Genomic DNA, 16,448 nt, shown 5'->3' with positions numbered 1-16,448 from the left:
GAAAATGGGGGCCTAAGAAAAGCATTCACGTGCAGGAAGAGACCTGCCGGGCCCGAATTTGGGATTTCTGAATCTGTTCCCGGCAAAAAACGGGACCGTAGCCACCTAACCATCCAACCTCGGGACGGGTTTATTAAATGAAAAAACTCTCAGGACCCCGGGACGGAGGGCAATTTCTCTGGACTGTCCCAGGAAAACTGGGACGTCTGGTCACCCTCTCCATACCTCCTCGGAATTCTAACTCCTCCTGTCGCTAGCTCCGTCTTCTTTTATTTTTTTCTCTACACTGGACTTCAAAAATTGTGATCCCAAGAGAAGGACATTCTTTGACTTGTTCCAGTCTTTCACTTGCGATCTTAACATTTTGAACATCTTTCTACTTCCAAAAAGTTCTTACCTTTAACTTGCATTTGTTGAAGGTCGTGTTCCTCCAAGGAGCTGTGCATTTCGTTCAGAAGTGCTTGAAAGGCCTTGGGGGTTCTGGCCATTGTAACAGAAACATTTGCGCAGAGCAGCATCGGCCTTTCCAACTGCACTCTGCATATCATTTATGTGCAAACAGAGCCGTGGCAGCCTTTGTAATCCCCGCTAGGTGTTTGAAATCGTCGGTAAAATCAAAAGAAATCTTTCTGATCCATGCGGGCCACTCGCGTTCTCGCTCTTATGCCACGGCTCTGACTCTTCACAATCACCAGCAAATCCTTCATTCTTTCAGCCTTCTTTTCAGGGACACAACCGCATGTGAGCGATCCATCTGTTGACACGCGCGGAGGGATCTCCGGCGTGATGACAAGGAGGACCGCTGGTGGGGGGACGAACCTCGTCGCCAAATGTTGGGGCTTGGAATCCCCCAAAGAAATACACGGACACCAGCGTAGGGGGTTGGCAACCTCTTTATTACGATGCCCAACTGGCCAGTGCCTCACACAGCAGTCTCCTCCCTCCTAGTACGTCACTTCCGCCTGTGACGTTCTCCCCACGAGTGAGATGCCTTAAAGGGCACTCACCCGTAATACCATCCCGGTCGGGCTCACATGCGGGCTCACATGCGGTTGTATTTCCTTGGAGTCTGGGGGAAGTAATGCACTCACATCTGTCATCCATCTTCTGTCTTAAGCTAAAATAGTCTTCACTCTAAACAGTGTCTTACAGGCCTTAAAGTAAAAGGCACTAGTGTCCATGTAAACAAACACACATTTACATTCACTGGGCAGAGACAGTCAACAGGCGCTCTGCCCAGTGGCGTATTTAGGCTTTCTGCTGCCCTATGCCCAAATGATATGATATGATAGGTTCTTTATAACGTGCGCACTACCCAGAGAGTTCTATGCGTGGACCTGGGGATCGAACCTGTGGTGCTCTCTGATGTTTGCTTCCAGGGGGAGCACATTGCCACTGAGCTATCCTCCCAAGATGGCATGTGCCCCCAACTTTACTCCAGCTCTGTCAGACTCTGCACCGTCACCAGATTGAGCCGCTTCAATTAACTGTCCCTACTACACCCTTCACCCCCATTTTGTCTCCATAACATAAGGGGTGTTTTAACATTGCAGGATTGGAAAGTTATTGCTTCCTCTCTATTCAACCCTGTCATCTTCTATGATATGTTAGTTGAAAGGGTATTTTCAGAACTTTCTCTGCTGCCCAAGATTTGGAGAAGGCAGTGTGTTGTACAGTTGAGTGCACTATAGGTACTTGTTACGTCCAACTGTCTACTTTTGGTTAGTTCAGAAAACAATCTTTTAGAGGAAGCGATCAGAACATAAGCTGTCTGCCAACTGGACACAAGTGAGGGAAGGTTTGGAACGAGAAATGTTGGTTTCAATGCTATTATCTGGTTTCTCTCGCAAATTGCCTGCTGTCACTCTGAGAAGCACCTAGACTAACGTGTAATATTAATGCAACATAACTACATTTCTACATTCGGTCTTGTTAAATGATAAAGTTTACATATTAAATATATGCAAGTGGTACAGGCACATCTTATAAAAATGCAGAATAAAAATAACTCACCCCCATTGTCATGGTTACAGCTCTGGTGTTAGCAGGGCGCAATATGGAAATAAGGCAAGTTACCTGCTGCAGCGCATGCACCTCCAAACCCATTTGGCTGGAACGCAATTAAAATATGGCAAATTCACAAGTGAAATTTGTAAACTCTGTCTGGGCATAAACACCCCAGTAGAGTCAAGACAGTGGTGAAGGGTTATGGAATCTTTGCCTGTTTATTCCCATGGCGGAGTAATGGATAAGGGCGACCCTGAACATTCATGTGTGGGAAACAACAGCATTCTTCGTAGCTGCACAATGCAGGCACCTTTTATAACAAATAAAAAGGTACATACTGTTTACATCGATGCAGTTTGTGCCATTGTCCAAAATACCCAACACTTCAAGAGTAAAATAGAGCACTGGATCGGGCATTCCAGCACAATATTACCTTTGTGGGCATGGTTTAGGCAACGGGTCTTGCCAGCTTGCGTTTCAAGGTCATTTAAAATGTTTGTTAACTTTGTAGGGTTAGTTGGACTGTACAATACATAGGAACATTTTGAGATTTGTAGGTATAGATGTAGATGCCCTGCTGTTGTTTGTTACTATGTCACAATACAAATCTTTCCTAGTATTTAAAATATAATGGGGCTCATTATAATACCGGCGGTAGCCGTGCCGGTATAACAAGCACGGTATCATTTTTTTCCGGCACCCGCGAATGGGCAATTACTGGGTCATTATGGCCCCACTGGAAACGGTAATTGCCCATTTCCGGGCACTGAAAAAAAAAATGCTCCCCATTCCCATTTGAGCGCTATAGTGCTCAATTGGTATGGGGCGGTCGGATGCACCGGCACCATTAGAAATGGTGCCGGTATATCCGGCATGCTCTGCTCGCGGGTGCCGGTACGCCGGCCAGGTCAGACCTGGCACCCACGAGCAGAACTTGTAGTTTGCCGGTCCAGTAGCAACAGTACTGGCAAGCTTACCAGTACCGTTGTTACCGGACCGACAAACTTATAATGAGGCCCAATGAATGTACAGATTACTTATAAGCATTACAGTTATGCTCTGTGTGACATACTTTGCAGTTGGTTCTCCTGGTAGTTCTGAGCGTGCAGCAGAATGTAATCAAAGACACGTGATAAACCCAGCAGGGATGCCATTTGCCTGCTTAGCGCTGAGCAGCTTCAGTAAAGATGGCTGAATGGATATCTTTACAGGACACCTTTACAGCTGTAAAACAGTGGGCCTCATTATAAGTTTGCCAGTCCGGTAACAATGGAACCGGTAAGCTTGCTGGTACCGTTGCGGAGTGGCAAACTACGAGTTCTGCACCCGCGAGCTGAGCATGTCAGATGGGCCGGCACCATTCTGAATGGTGCCGGTGCATCCAACCTCCCCATTCCCATTGAGCCATATGGGGCTCAATGGGAATAAGGAGCATTTTTTTCTGACGCCCGCGAATGGGCAATTACTGGGTTCGGCGGGCCATAATGACCTGGTAATTGCACATTCTCGGGCACCGTGAAAAAAATTATACCGGCGGCAGCCCAGCCTGTTACATAAGCATGGCTGCCGCTGGTATTGTAATGAGCCCAGTGTGTACCTTTTGGCACACAGTTTTTGTTCTCACCCTTCTATGGCGTTTGGTATCCTATTGCAGGGCTTTGTGATGCACTTGCGCACTCAGATTTACTCTTCATCATTTTAACTTCTCTATAATCTATTTCATGCTCGCACCTTCCCTAAGAATTCAAATCTTCCAGTTCTTCAAAAACAGCACAATTCCTTGGGACACTTCCCAACTCTCTGGTCATCAGTACTTTTCACTGGTTCACCAAAATAGTTATCCCTCTTGACCTAAAAATCACTTGAGCAACTGTGGCAAAACACAAGCTTCCTTATAGTTACTTTCATTGGCTTTTTCCAAAAGGGCCACTCGGTCTTGGCGCAGTTGTTGGACCACACGGTCCTCCCATTACAGGTAACGCAACCAATAACCTTTCTCATGTGCTTTTCATCAAGTGTCAACTGCTTTCCCTTGACAGTGAAGACTGTTATTTTCATCAGGAACATACTCTTTCAGCACTCTGCCATGACTGGTTGGGCCACCATCCACTTTGTTACACTTCCTGTACTCTTCTGGCTCTTTCGAATACAGGTTCCCCTTAACCTGCAGTTCCTTGAACACTTTGCTTGTGTCAATACTTGTTTCTCTTCTCATACCCTTCTTGGGATTCTATTTTCCTTGCTAACACTTGTATGTCAAGCAATTCACTCTGTGGTATTTGCCACTTATACCACCTTGCTTTCATTCCATTCAATCATGCTCATTACTTGCTTTGGCTCAGTGCGGCATTCAAAAATGATTATAATGTCTTCAGTTCCTTCTGTATTCAAAATCATCTGTTTCAGCCTTGAAACTACTTTCAGTTCATTCGAGATTTAAAGGCATTTGTTCCAGCATTCAAAAGGTTTTCCTGACAATTTCCAATTCGTTCGATGTTCAAGAAATGCTTGCTTCATGTACCCAGAGCACCCCGGTATGAGTGTTCCCTGTTTACACTCACTGGCTTCATGCGGCTGCTCCCGCCACCGGCTTTGCTCCTTTCATCGTACTGCGTTGAGCTTCCACTGTCTCCGCTCTTCCCTCACAGAGGTCGGAGCAAACACTGCTCACTCTCCTGGAAGTCCATGGTGACAAAAGTGCGTCGGCGCCCCACAGCTCCTGCTGCTTGCACTGACACGGAGGGTGTGCAGGCTTTCCTGACCTTCGCCGGGCCGGCCTTGCCACCCGGCGTCCCTTGTCCCTGCACAACACAGCTTCCAGCACCCATGTCTCCCACTCCTTTCTCTCCCGTTCACCTCTCCTGCAGGCTCCAAACTCCAGCCTTCTGTGTCTCTCCCTGTCTCATGTACAACCCGCATTTTTATATCCATTGGGCTTGCTAAGTAACCAAGGGTGAAGGTCATTTAGTCCAATTGCCTGACCATAGTTAAAGGGGCATGCCTGGCTGCTCTATCTGAACTCCTCAATAGCCCTCTTCTTCATATCAGTACCAGAGGGGTGTTTGGGCGGGTTTACATTAAAGGAAGTGTTCACAATTCTGTGTTGTCTCCTCCTCATTTTGGTTGAAATTTATCTGCATTAATAATATGAGGCTGATACGTGTCTGCATTAAGAATATGAGGTAGATATATGTTTATCTCGCCAAATGAGCATGTGTCCTCCTAGTTGGTCTTTTCCTCATCCCAGTGTAAAAATTATATTTCTGGGGGTCATTTTGTAGGGGAGAAAAGGGAAAAGGCTGATAGTCATCTACAAAGGCTGTTGGGACAGAAGGTTCATTTTGAAAAGGAAATGGGGGATACCATGTCTCATCTTGTCTCACCTAAGGATTTCCTATCCCCACTCCCCAAGCTCCCTTCACCCAGGTGATCCTCCCTTGCATATCCCCCCCAGGATTGATGTCCAAAAGCCATGGCCTTTCCTTGGCCACCTGAGCCAAAGATGCCGGGGGGAAAGAAGTGAGGATGCCCTCAGGTTCCTCAGTCTATTGATTTGAAAGAACCCCAAAAATAATGTGAAGCGGCACAAATAAAACCAATGAGGTTTTGTCTGTTTTGCATATTAAAGAGCATTTTGGGAAGATAAGAATGACCAAAGAGCTTTATATCTGTCATATGTCTGTGAGAGTTGTATAACTGAATCACTAAATACCTAAAGTACGCTGGGTTTGGTATGCATTTCTTTTTTGAACAAAAGTCACCCAAACAATAAAGCTTTTGTAAATATCAAGCCTATATATATGTTTGGCCAGGAAAGACTTTAGCTGTTAGAGTGGAATGACAGCTAACATCTCCAAATTACTTGTGCAGTGTTGTGAATCATCCAAACTCTGAGAAACAAAATTGGCTTTATATTTTTAAAAAAACTTCCAACCAGTAAATTGAAAATAAACTGCAATAAAATGCTGCTCCTCTGGCAATCTGCCACCCTAAGCCTGGGACTAGTCAGCCTTGTTGTAAATAAATCTTTGGCTCTGCCTTCTCCAAATGTCATACACATGTCCTTCTTTGCCCATATACCTCAGCTGGGGTGGTAATCCTCCTCTCAGACACTGGTGGGGGTGGACTGACCCAGTAGTGGATGTCTCCAAACGGTGGGGGCAGCTTTACGCACTCCCTGGTGACATTGCAACTCCTGCGTGCACATCAATGCTTTCTGTTACTCGTGTACTGAAAACATTTAACTTTTGAACAAAAACATACATACACACAAACAACCAACACACACTATACTATCATAGTCTGAAAATATATCTATTTAATTCTTCCTTTCTCATTAAAAAAACGAAACATTAAAACTTCTGGTAAAAGGTGTGAATGGGCTGAACCATGCCCAATGTGTTTCACCCCTCAGGTTGCTTTGTCACTGGTGTATTGTTGCTCTCGGAGGTTGTCCTTTTATTGGTTGAAGACCCACATGGTCCCATCTACTGAAATAGCTCAAAGGCCACCTCAGAGTGGATCTTAACTCTGAATCCTACTATTACGCAGTCCCTGAGCTCGCAGAAGAAATTGGGTAAGAAATTGACTGGGGACTCCGAGTTGAGGTCGCGTCGCTTCCAGAAATTATTGAATTTCATGGGTTTTGTTGTGTGGAATTGTTTTCAATTGCACTTAACTAAAGGTTTTTCACTGAACACAGACACGCAACACTTCAAAAAGATGTTAGAATCATACATCAAGCCATAAACAACCAATAAACTTGGTATTCATTAAATTCATACATTAATGTGATACATTCAGTTAGCATTTGAGCATCATGCTTGCTAACAGAACATTCTTAAACTGTGAGACCAAGGCTAGCAGAGACGCAGCTCCTGCTTCCACATCCCAGTCCATCCCAACCACATGAGAAATTCTCTTTGCTTCAGGTGCGTTGTGCCACTATACGGAGGCATTAGCTGTACTAACCGCGAACCCATGCAACCTCACTCAGGGTCGGATTGGCCCCTCAGCTTCTAGGCCCATGGCAGGGCCGAAATTGTCCCTGGGGAGTGGGGCCGGTTTGTGCCCACACCTGGGCCGGTTTGGACAAAAAAAATAGAAAAACAAAATGTAGAGAAAAACAAATGCTAGGTGCCCCCTGGAGTTGCTGTGCTGTTGTATTAGTGATAAATACGTATTAGTGAAATTAGTGATAAACAACTGATTTTAGAGTAGAATAAGCATCCATTTTGGACTATGGGCTATTGGCGCCATGACTAGCACCATTACCGGTACCGTGTCCACCCTCGTTCAGTGGGGATTTACCGGTCTAGTCCGACCTTTGTGGGACCGGTAAGTCCCCAATGGGAATGGGGAGGGTGCTAATAACGATACCGTAAATTACGGCACCGTTATTAGCTCTGAAGTCCCTTTGCGGATCCCGTCCATAACGCCTGGTAAAAGCAGGCGTTAAGGACGGGGCCGCAAAGGGACCTCGTCGTAGGGCGCAAAGGGTTTACCTGCATCAATGTCCTTAACGGTCCCCAGTATCCCTTTGCGCCCTACTCGGAATGAGGCCCTATGTATTTTGCCTTTCGCAAGGTGCAGTAATAGCATGGTTTTTTTCTGCTGTTGTCTCTGTTACAATCATCCCAAGACATTCCATGTCGGTGTCCTTGGTCACTTGACAAAATCCTTGTCCCTAAAAGCTTCTGTACAATGTAGAAATATTTGACCATAGCACATCAAGTGGCCATTGACTTCACCGTGCCACAATTAATGATTTGTTCTAATGTGTATCTTTCCCATCTCTCTGGCATGCTGATCAGGATGTTTGTTTGCATGTATGAGGTAACGAGTGCTCAGAGTATGGGATGTGCTGTGAGTGCGCTGCTTTCCCTATTTTGCCAACCTATGAAGCCTGAAAGTAGATGCATGCAGGCTTGACATGCGGCCAATTTTGCACCAGACCTGCAGATGAACTTAACTGGTCTGCTGTTAAATCTCAGTTACCATTTTAATGGTATCCACTACAGAATAATTGCCCATTTTACTATAGCTGATATGATAGCTCAGTGGGTTGAGTGCTTGCTGCTGCGATGTGTGTGTGATCTGCAGGTTCGAATCCCAGCAAGGGCCATCTCAGCCTTTGATACTTCTTAGGTCGATAATTGAGTACAAACACAGGTTGGGTGATATTGTATGCATATTTGTTCTATAGAAAGAGCTTAAGTGTAAATGCTATACAATAACATTATCATTTGGCCGTGGACGTCTGCTTGCATTCACAGTAATTTGACAATATGGATCTATACACACAGATATGAATGATACGTATGGTGATCCATTCTTGTATGAAATGTATATCACATTGGTGAAATCATAACCATATTTTTCGTAGTTTACTTAGGTACAATGCTATTTGATGCCACGTACTGTTTTGTCAAGGGGTGAAAGGTCATGTTTTATCGCTTCCCGGGATGTCTCTTTGGGGTGGGGTCAAACGACATCACTTCCGGTGATGTCATCAGAGTTCAAGGGTCGTTAGGCGAGGGGTGGGCCACTTTTTTGAGGCGAGGGGTGGGCCACTTTTTTGGGGGGGTTCACTTTTTTGGCCTATTTCTTTTCCCAGTCCGACCGTGACCTCACCACCACGCTTAGAGAGAGGCTGAACCTCGTTCTGATGCATTGTGCTCCGTTATCCCTGTACGGTAATAACGCCCATTTTAACAGGATCTCACTTCCCAACTGCACCGCCCTATGGTCTGTGTCATTTAGGTAGCAACCAATGGTAGCCTTTAGCAGCCCTGCCGCTTTATACGGCACTAATCATGGCGGATACTCCTTTTCTTTTCAGGGTGATAAAAACTAAACCTGAGAAGGGATGGAAGGGAAACCTTTCCGTTAAGCATAACTATCGGAATTGCTTTCGGCAGCCTTCTAGTCTATGCAGTGCAAATCAGCCTCGATACTGCTAGCAATGCGAGCAGTCTGGCCCAGACCACAAAGCTGAAACATGGCTCTGGCGCCTGTGCTCTGGTGCATAAGGAATGTGGGCTAGCAATTCCGACTGGAGTGCACCTTTTGGTGGCTAGGGAAGGCAGGTGTGCACATACGTGGTGTGCCCTTCTGTTATGGAACAAACGGGTGAAAGGGATGCTATGGAAGGCTGCACATAGCAATGGTACTATTAACGATGAATTCAAAGTGTTCTATCCCACACTTTTGATTTGACTTCGCTTTCCCCTACATAATTCCATTTCTAGTATGTTAGGCGCCTCAGCTCATTGGTGCAGCTGCTGCAGGTCTGCGTGGCACCTGGCAAAGCATCGTGTGCTTCTGAGGCTGCTGATAAGTCACACTGAAATGTCTCGTGCCCTCCTGCCGTCAAGCAGAGCTGCTGGTGCGCGCATGTCTCTGGGAGATTGTCAGTGTCCTAGCATGTAAGAGTGGGCGCAGGATGGGGCACACGCGTGTCCTGGGTGGCGAGGGGGAAAGGAGAACGTGTGTGGATTGTGGCGAGCATCCCCCGTGACCAAGACCCTTATGAACGAATGTGTGCTTAATGTTCTCATCTTCACAAGTAGCTATACGCATGTGCAGATACAAGCACACTTCTATAAATACATGTACGCATATATATATACGCGTCCGCAGATAGAGTGTACCCATGGGCGTAATTTTAGGAGGGGACAGGGGTGTTTGTCCCCCCCCCCCCAACTTTCATGGCACACCATTGTGTCCCTATTCATTTGGCTGGGGCACCTTGTCTTCGGATGTCATGTCCCCCCCCAACATTTTCAGCAAAGTTACTCCACTGAGTGCACCTTTGTTCGCACGATGCATGAGGAACCTGACTTGTACGTATGTGTGCGGCGGCTGCCCCACCTCAGCTCGCGCAGGCGACATGCTGGGCCTCATGGAAGCCCTGGGCGGAAACCCCTTTCCGCCTGTCTCCAGATGCCTGCACACGTCCCTCCACAAGCGAGCCTTTGTGCTGCGTTGAACGGGGCGCGAGGAGGGGTTATTAGGGGAAAGGGAAAGTATGACCACGTCTGTGTTCTTTTGTGGGCTCTGCACGCAGCAGGGTTTCGGGGTACGAGCTAGGACTGGCCCTGGCCCTACACCCGGGTACTATGCACGCATGTGCAGAGTGGAAACGGACGGTGTGCCGCCACGCCCTCTGCAACCTCCTCATCAGCCTGTGTGTGAAGAGAATGGAATGTCCAGGGAGCTGAAGAGCAAGGCTGTTGCACGTTCCCACTGCTGATAGGCTCGCCCGCCTCTCCCCTTCCTATTTAATGATAGTTGGTCCTAGGCACCCTGACTACCTACCTCTTAGAAGGAGACACCTGCAGTATTTGTTTACGAGGCTCAATAATATGTCATGGTTATGTTACGATACTTTAGTTCTGTGTTTAATCAACACCCACCTAGTGTCGAAGCGCTGAATCCGTGGCCTATTGGAGCCCCACCAGGGGTCAAGTCCTAAAAAAAGTTAAGTGGGGGTCTCATTAACATACCAATTGAATATTGTGTCACCAGAAATGAGCCTATCAGGGTGACTTCTGAAAACAGTGGAGGGCACCATCCACGTGCATGTGCCCTCGACATGAGCTCTGGTCACCAGCCCGGATCACCAGACCATAGTCTTCTGGGAAGAATAGCGAGATCAAGGGTGATGTCAGGGGGCAAGCAAAGAGTCTGTAGACACGAAGAGGGAATTAGACCGGGTCATGGGATGACCACGCATCCATTTTAATAGAAGCATGGGTGCGTGGTCATCCCTTATATAGGGACTATCTACAAATGGTGGGGCGACACAGTACAGTCATACACGAAATAGGATTCCAGGGCAATTTTTGAGTATTATATGATAGCGATCCAGTAATGTTATAGCCAATCAAATCCATCAAAACACTGTATTGCTGCTAAAATTGGTTTTGCAATGGTTCAGAAAACATCTAAACCAACAAAAAAAAAGCTACGAGCCCCAAGCCAAAAACACCATATGAACACTACGTGAATTTGGAAAAAACTGTTAATAACACAAGATAAGTATTCTGGATAAAGCTAGGAGAAAACAGATCTGGAGTAATAAGCACATAATACAATACAAGGTTTAATTTCCTAGCCCACCGCACCCATGCTTTCCACAAGTAGATAATCACCGGATGACACCCCCGGGACAATCAGGAAGTGCAATGAAATGCATGGCGTTATTTACTGAGCAAATCTTGAGAAGGAGAGGAGTTAAACATGGCAGTCATCAGGGGCAGAGGAGGGCAATTTGCCACAGGTCTCCCGTATAAACAGGGGGTGGGGGTGCTCGTTCTGCCTTCAGGGCAACAGGGCTGTGTGACGTAAGATGGTGTTTTATTTTTGGTGTACGGGCCTCCGGGATTGCCTTGCTGTCAGCCACCCATAGTGCTGAACCTAACAGGGCATCTGGAGCTGCTCAACTCGCCCCCCCCCTCCCCCCACTGCCTCCCATTCATTTGTGGATTTCTTTCAATGCTTGAAGCCCAATAGGCTGAGACCTTCTGCCAGGCCAGTGTCGCCTGGTGAACATCAGAGTTGGGAGCAGAGGTTCATGAAGAGAAGCTGCAAATGTCAACAGCTGTGTGTGGCCATATAGGTGTAGCAGTGTATCACCTCTGTTAGTATGCTGAAGTATATTTTTGTTTCAAAAGTTTATCATCTCCTCAAATCATAATTTACAGTGTGCTTTCTTCCTTGCATTTGACATTCTACTCTGTAGAGTTACACATATGTATTTGTATGGTAATCACCCCGGCTGTGCACAGTGTCTGCGGTGGAAGCTTTGTCTGCTTTAACTAGTTCAGTTTGTCAGCCTTTCCCCATTCATTTCAATGCACCTATGGCTTCCATCTTTTTTCCAATGTCCGCCCATATTAGTTGCAATTAAGTATGAGCAAGGTAGGTATATGTAGTCTTAGGTGTCTTGCTGTTTACGCTTTGCAAAGGATGTGTGTGTGTGTCAGTCCTCTATCTATGTGAGTCATAAGCATTTGTTTCGTGTCTATCTGCAATAACCTATCGTGTTCATGTAGCTTCTTGCATGTATATCTATATGGCGTCATCAGCTTTTTTGAGGTTATAGTCAGTCAACTTGTTTGATCAAGGACATCTGCATGTCCCCAAGTTGTCAATCGGCTGTGGCTTAAAGGGTTGCCAGAGTGAATAGCGCTTCTCACATCTGCTGTACATAAACTATGGCAAGGAAAGGCCCAGGAGTGATGCGCATCTCTCGTTCTCCTTGTCTTCGGGCTGAGAGTTGGGTGTAAGTCATGAGGGCCACACTTGGGATCCCCTCTTCAGGAGAATTGAGGCGGTGCCCAGGAGCATGTCGGGTTTACACCTGCTAGCTTACACTGGATTCACACATGCTAGAATTGGCGCAATCTGTAGATGACATGGCCACTTGCAAATGCAATTGACAAAGACCTGTTTGCGGGCATTTCATTGGTCCTTACTGACCACGGTATTGAGGGCGTCAATTTTGAGAAAGGTCATAATCCTTGTAGCAAACTCCCATTGGAGGTATTCTTTTTAAGCTTAGATGTCAGTAACCATTGAGTTTGTTTTATGTTTCGCTTCAGTCATCTGAGGTTTGCACAAGACATAAGAGCCATACTTTCTTTTGGAAGGCTGCCTGCTCAAATCACAGTGCTTTATATAGACTTTGTAACTGGTGTGATCTAGATGTTATGTGAATGTCCCTTTTGTAATTATAATGCTGTCCACTTACGAAGTGATGAGGATTTATGGTCAGCTTGGGTTTTCTGGTCCTGATGTTCAAACCTTGTGTAGCGCTGGCATGCAACAGGCTTTGCTATTGCTTATATGTTGGTTACAGAGGGGGCATGCCTTTCTGTGCATTTTAGGGAAGTGGTGCTGAGACTCTGTATTAAGCCCCGTGTTTCTAAGCATGGGGTTGGATTTCTTGCAGTAAATTGGTTGGAACCGATTTACTGGTCAAAGCCTATTTGTGATTCATTTTGCTCTGAGTTGTCTTAAATTGCTCGTTTTCAGGTGTAATGCAGTAGGGACCCGAGCTACGGTCCAATATGGCGGCTGTGGGTTAGGAAGGAAATGGTGGAGCTGACCTGGTCCATTGTCTTGCCTTTTTTACGTGGGTGGATCTAGTGAATTAACTGAAGCGAAGAGTCCCGGGAAGGCCGTGCTAGTGGCGGCCCCTGAGGAGGATCTACTCAGTGGGGAAAAGGCTGGATGCGCGAGTCATTGGGTTCATCAATGAAGCAATTGTTGAAGCCGGGAGGTCTGAAAACAGGAAGTGTCTCCCGGGATTTCTGGGTGGCTGTTAAAAGTGTTTAACATGATTGAGAGGTCTATTTATCATGGCGAGTAGGACACTTGTTTTTTGTGTGTAGTTTTGAAATGTTTTGGGTGTGTACTTGGGTGACGCTTACATTTAATAGCATTAGATTCAATGTTATTGGTTCTGGGGTGGCAATGGGTGAGGTGGTGGGTGGTGGTGATGAGGATTTCATGAATGCAAGTGCAGGGGCTTGTGTATGCATTGTGATCCATGGTGTGTAGTGGGCACTGTGGAAATGGGCCATGGCATATGTGGTAGAAGACACATGGCTGTCACTTTTTGGGTGTCTATTAGGTGCCTGTTCCTGTCGTTGGCCGTTCCTAGCCCAAAGAGGCACGAGCAGATATTTCCACACGGAGTAACAGTTCGGGCCATTTATTGGAATTCCACGATGGGTGGCACAGGAGCACTGAAGAAAAAGGCAAGTAGGCAGTGCCTGCAGCCTCTTTTCACCCACCAATACATTTCACGATGCCTTGGAGGCAGTGTCGGGAATTGGTCACCATTTGCATGATGTATTTTTGCTTCACCAGGATCGGATCATGTTTGTCTATCCCATTCTGGTATTTAAAGGACCGTCTCTGTAGCCGCTTGAATTCCATCATGAAGTTTCTATGGTTAACCCAACCTCATTGCCCTTTATTTGACCTTTTGCAGACATATTCTGGACTCTTCTGTGTTGTCATCAATCCCTACAAGAACCTGCCCATCTACACCGAGCAAATTGTGGAGATGTATCGAGGCAAGAAGCGCCATGAGATGCCACCGCACATCTATGCAATTTCTGAGACGGCCTACCGCAGCATGCTGCAAGGTGAGACCTGCTCACAGGGTATCTGAGGCGTGAGGCGTGAGGCGGTATTAGGGGCACAGAGTGGTTTGGGAACAACGCGCTGCTTAGCTGCCAGTTGAGGCGTGTGGTAGGTAAAAACCTACTGAAGCATGTTACAAGGTGAGAGTTGCCTGTGCGGTATCAGAGGAGTGGTCCGGGTATAATGGCATGAGGCAGCTTGTCTTAGGGGTGTCCTGTCCAGAGGCGTTGCTAAGGGTGCGCGAGGCTGAGGGGCTATCACCCTGACTCTTTTGGTTGTAGCCCGGATAGAAGCTTAGTGGCTGCAACCAAAAGGCTAGCTAGCCCCGAGTCCCGACAGTCCCAACATTACTGTAGCCCCAGATCTTTTCCAGACCTAGCAACACCCCTGGTCCTGTCCACTGTGTGTTTTGGAGGAGGGGGCTGGAGATATACATGGTGCAAGGTGAGACGTGGCTGCTGGGTATCGGGGGCGGGGCGATCGAGGCCCACAGCACCATGCCGTAAGACCAGGAGTTTCCAAAGCCTATCAGAAGAGTCATGGGGCAGGTGGTTGTGAAGGCTGATGGCAGCAGGCAGCAGGCAGCAGGAAGACACCCGCCCGTCGGGTATCAGTTGCTTGATAGTACAGTAGACCCTTTGTGCAGAAGGCCTACCCTATTGAGTATCGGGAGTGAGTCCAAGGGTTGGTGGCCCACCACTGCATGCTGCAAGGGGAGCCTTTCCTCCCGGGAGAGTGTAAAACACTCGCTTCGGCGTGCTGCAACGGCATACCTGCCTACTGAACAGTGAAGGCTTCTGGCCGCATGCTGCTAGGGGCAACATGCCCGCTGGTAATGTGGTGGGATGCAGGCAGACTGGAACATGCCGACTGCTCCTTCTTTGTCTGTTTACTCCTGAGATGACTTCATCGGCCACATTAGCTCGGATTAGAAGAAATGGCAGTGCCTGAGGCTCGTGAGGCAAAACAAAACAACCTCATTGTTACGTTAAGTAAGGAAAATGGGGAGGAACTATTAATGTTATTGTGCAGTAAAACATATGCATTTGCCGCCTTCATCTACACATCAGCAGGCCCCCGCCCACCCCCGCGGTAGCAGTAACATTCCAATCCATCATCTAGACATTTGCAGAAGCTTTGCACACACTTTATCACTCTGAAAGCATGTCAGTCACATCGCACTGATGAGCCAGGATGCTATACTGGTAATCGTCATTGAAAGATGTTGGTCTCTGGCTGAAAGTCAAGTTTAACCCCTTAACTGCCAGGCTATTATGCAAGTCTATGCAAAAAGGACGAGCATACTCGTAAAGGGACTCTTCCTGTAGGTTCTGGCCAAATGCAAGAGTGTAACAGACACCTACTCGCTATACACTGGCCTCCAAATTAGACCAAGACACGAGCAAGTCTCTTGACATGCCTGAGCCCCCACACCACATTTTGCAAGAGGTACTCACAGTTTGTGTTACGCTACTGGCAGTGAGGGAATTGGTCCTGAACACGACGGAGCGGAGCTTCAGGTGAAGTTGGTCTTGCTGGAGCGCTGCCCCGTCCCAACGGCTAGCCCCGCAAGCTCCCAGATCTGTTCCCAATGCCTCGTCTCGCGCAAACAGCCTGCGCTTCAGAAGACTTGGCACACCGACTGAATGCAGAAACAGCCAAAGCCTCGCATCCTGTTCTCCAGCTGTCCAACTTTGCATATATGCCCTGCAATTTACAGACTTATTTTGTTAGGGTGAGCATTGAGACGAATAAAGAGTCCAACCCCCATTACTCCCTCGAAAGGGTTTCTTGCTGCATCACTATCATAGAGCTGTTTCAAATGTGAAATTGCGGTCATTCTTATGTTCCCAAAATGCTCTTTTATTTTAATGAAATTGCCAGCCTTGGGTCCCATGAACTGATACTGTGTTGTGTGACCTGTCCCGGGGCCCTCCCATTGGCGTGACGCCCTCCGACCGGCTTCACCCTCAAGGAGGAGAGGGTCCCATAGTAAATATTTTCCATTTTCAGCACTGGCCATAGCTCCTGCACGTGCCTTGATTTTAAGCAGCATGGAGCCTGTGTGGTATGAAAATGAATAGGTAAGTGAGGGATTTCCTTATACCATGTGCTGTTAACCCTTTCATAAATCTGCTCAAGGACCACGATTCCGCAACCACTTTTCCAACATGTGTAGAGAACAGCTAGTCATTGTAACATGGTCAAATGATGATTCAAAGAATTTCTAATGACATTTGAAGAACATTACACTGCTAGGCTCTCTTCCTTGCACATTTCTT

The 16,448-nt window shown here is 47.0% G+C and overlaps 1 protein-coding gene across 5 annotated transcripts in view; it reads left to right on the top strand.

Moving 5' to 3' along the window:
* LOC138454056 (myosin-10-like) overlaps positions 1 to 16,448 on the top strand; it is a 623,027-nt gene that overhangs the window by 390,489 nt on the left and 216,090 nt on the right. For all 5 annotated transcript variants that reach the window (XM_069607013.1, XM_069607016.1, XM_069607014.1 and 2 more), the window contains exon 3: positions 14,012 to 14,168. In XM_069607013.1, coding sequence (XP_069463114.1) covers positions 14,012 to 14,168 — 157 coding nt within the window. The remainder of the gene's footprint in view (positions 1 to 14,011; positions 14,169 to 16,448) is intronic.

This window comes from Ambystoma mexicanum, chromosome 1p (genome assembly GCF_040938575.1).
Source record: "Ambystoma mexicanum isolate Mex_15411 chromosome 1p, UKY_AmexF1_1, whole genome shotgun sequence".
Lineage (NCBI taxonomy): Eukaryota > Metazoa > Chordata > Amphibia > Caudata > Ambystomatidae > Ambystoma > Ambystoma mexicanum.
This window is presented reverse-complemented; position numbering and strand designations above follow the sequence as displayed.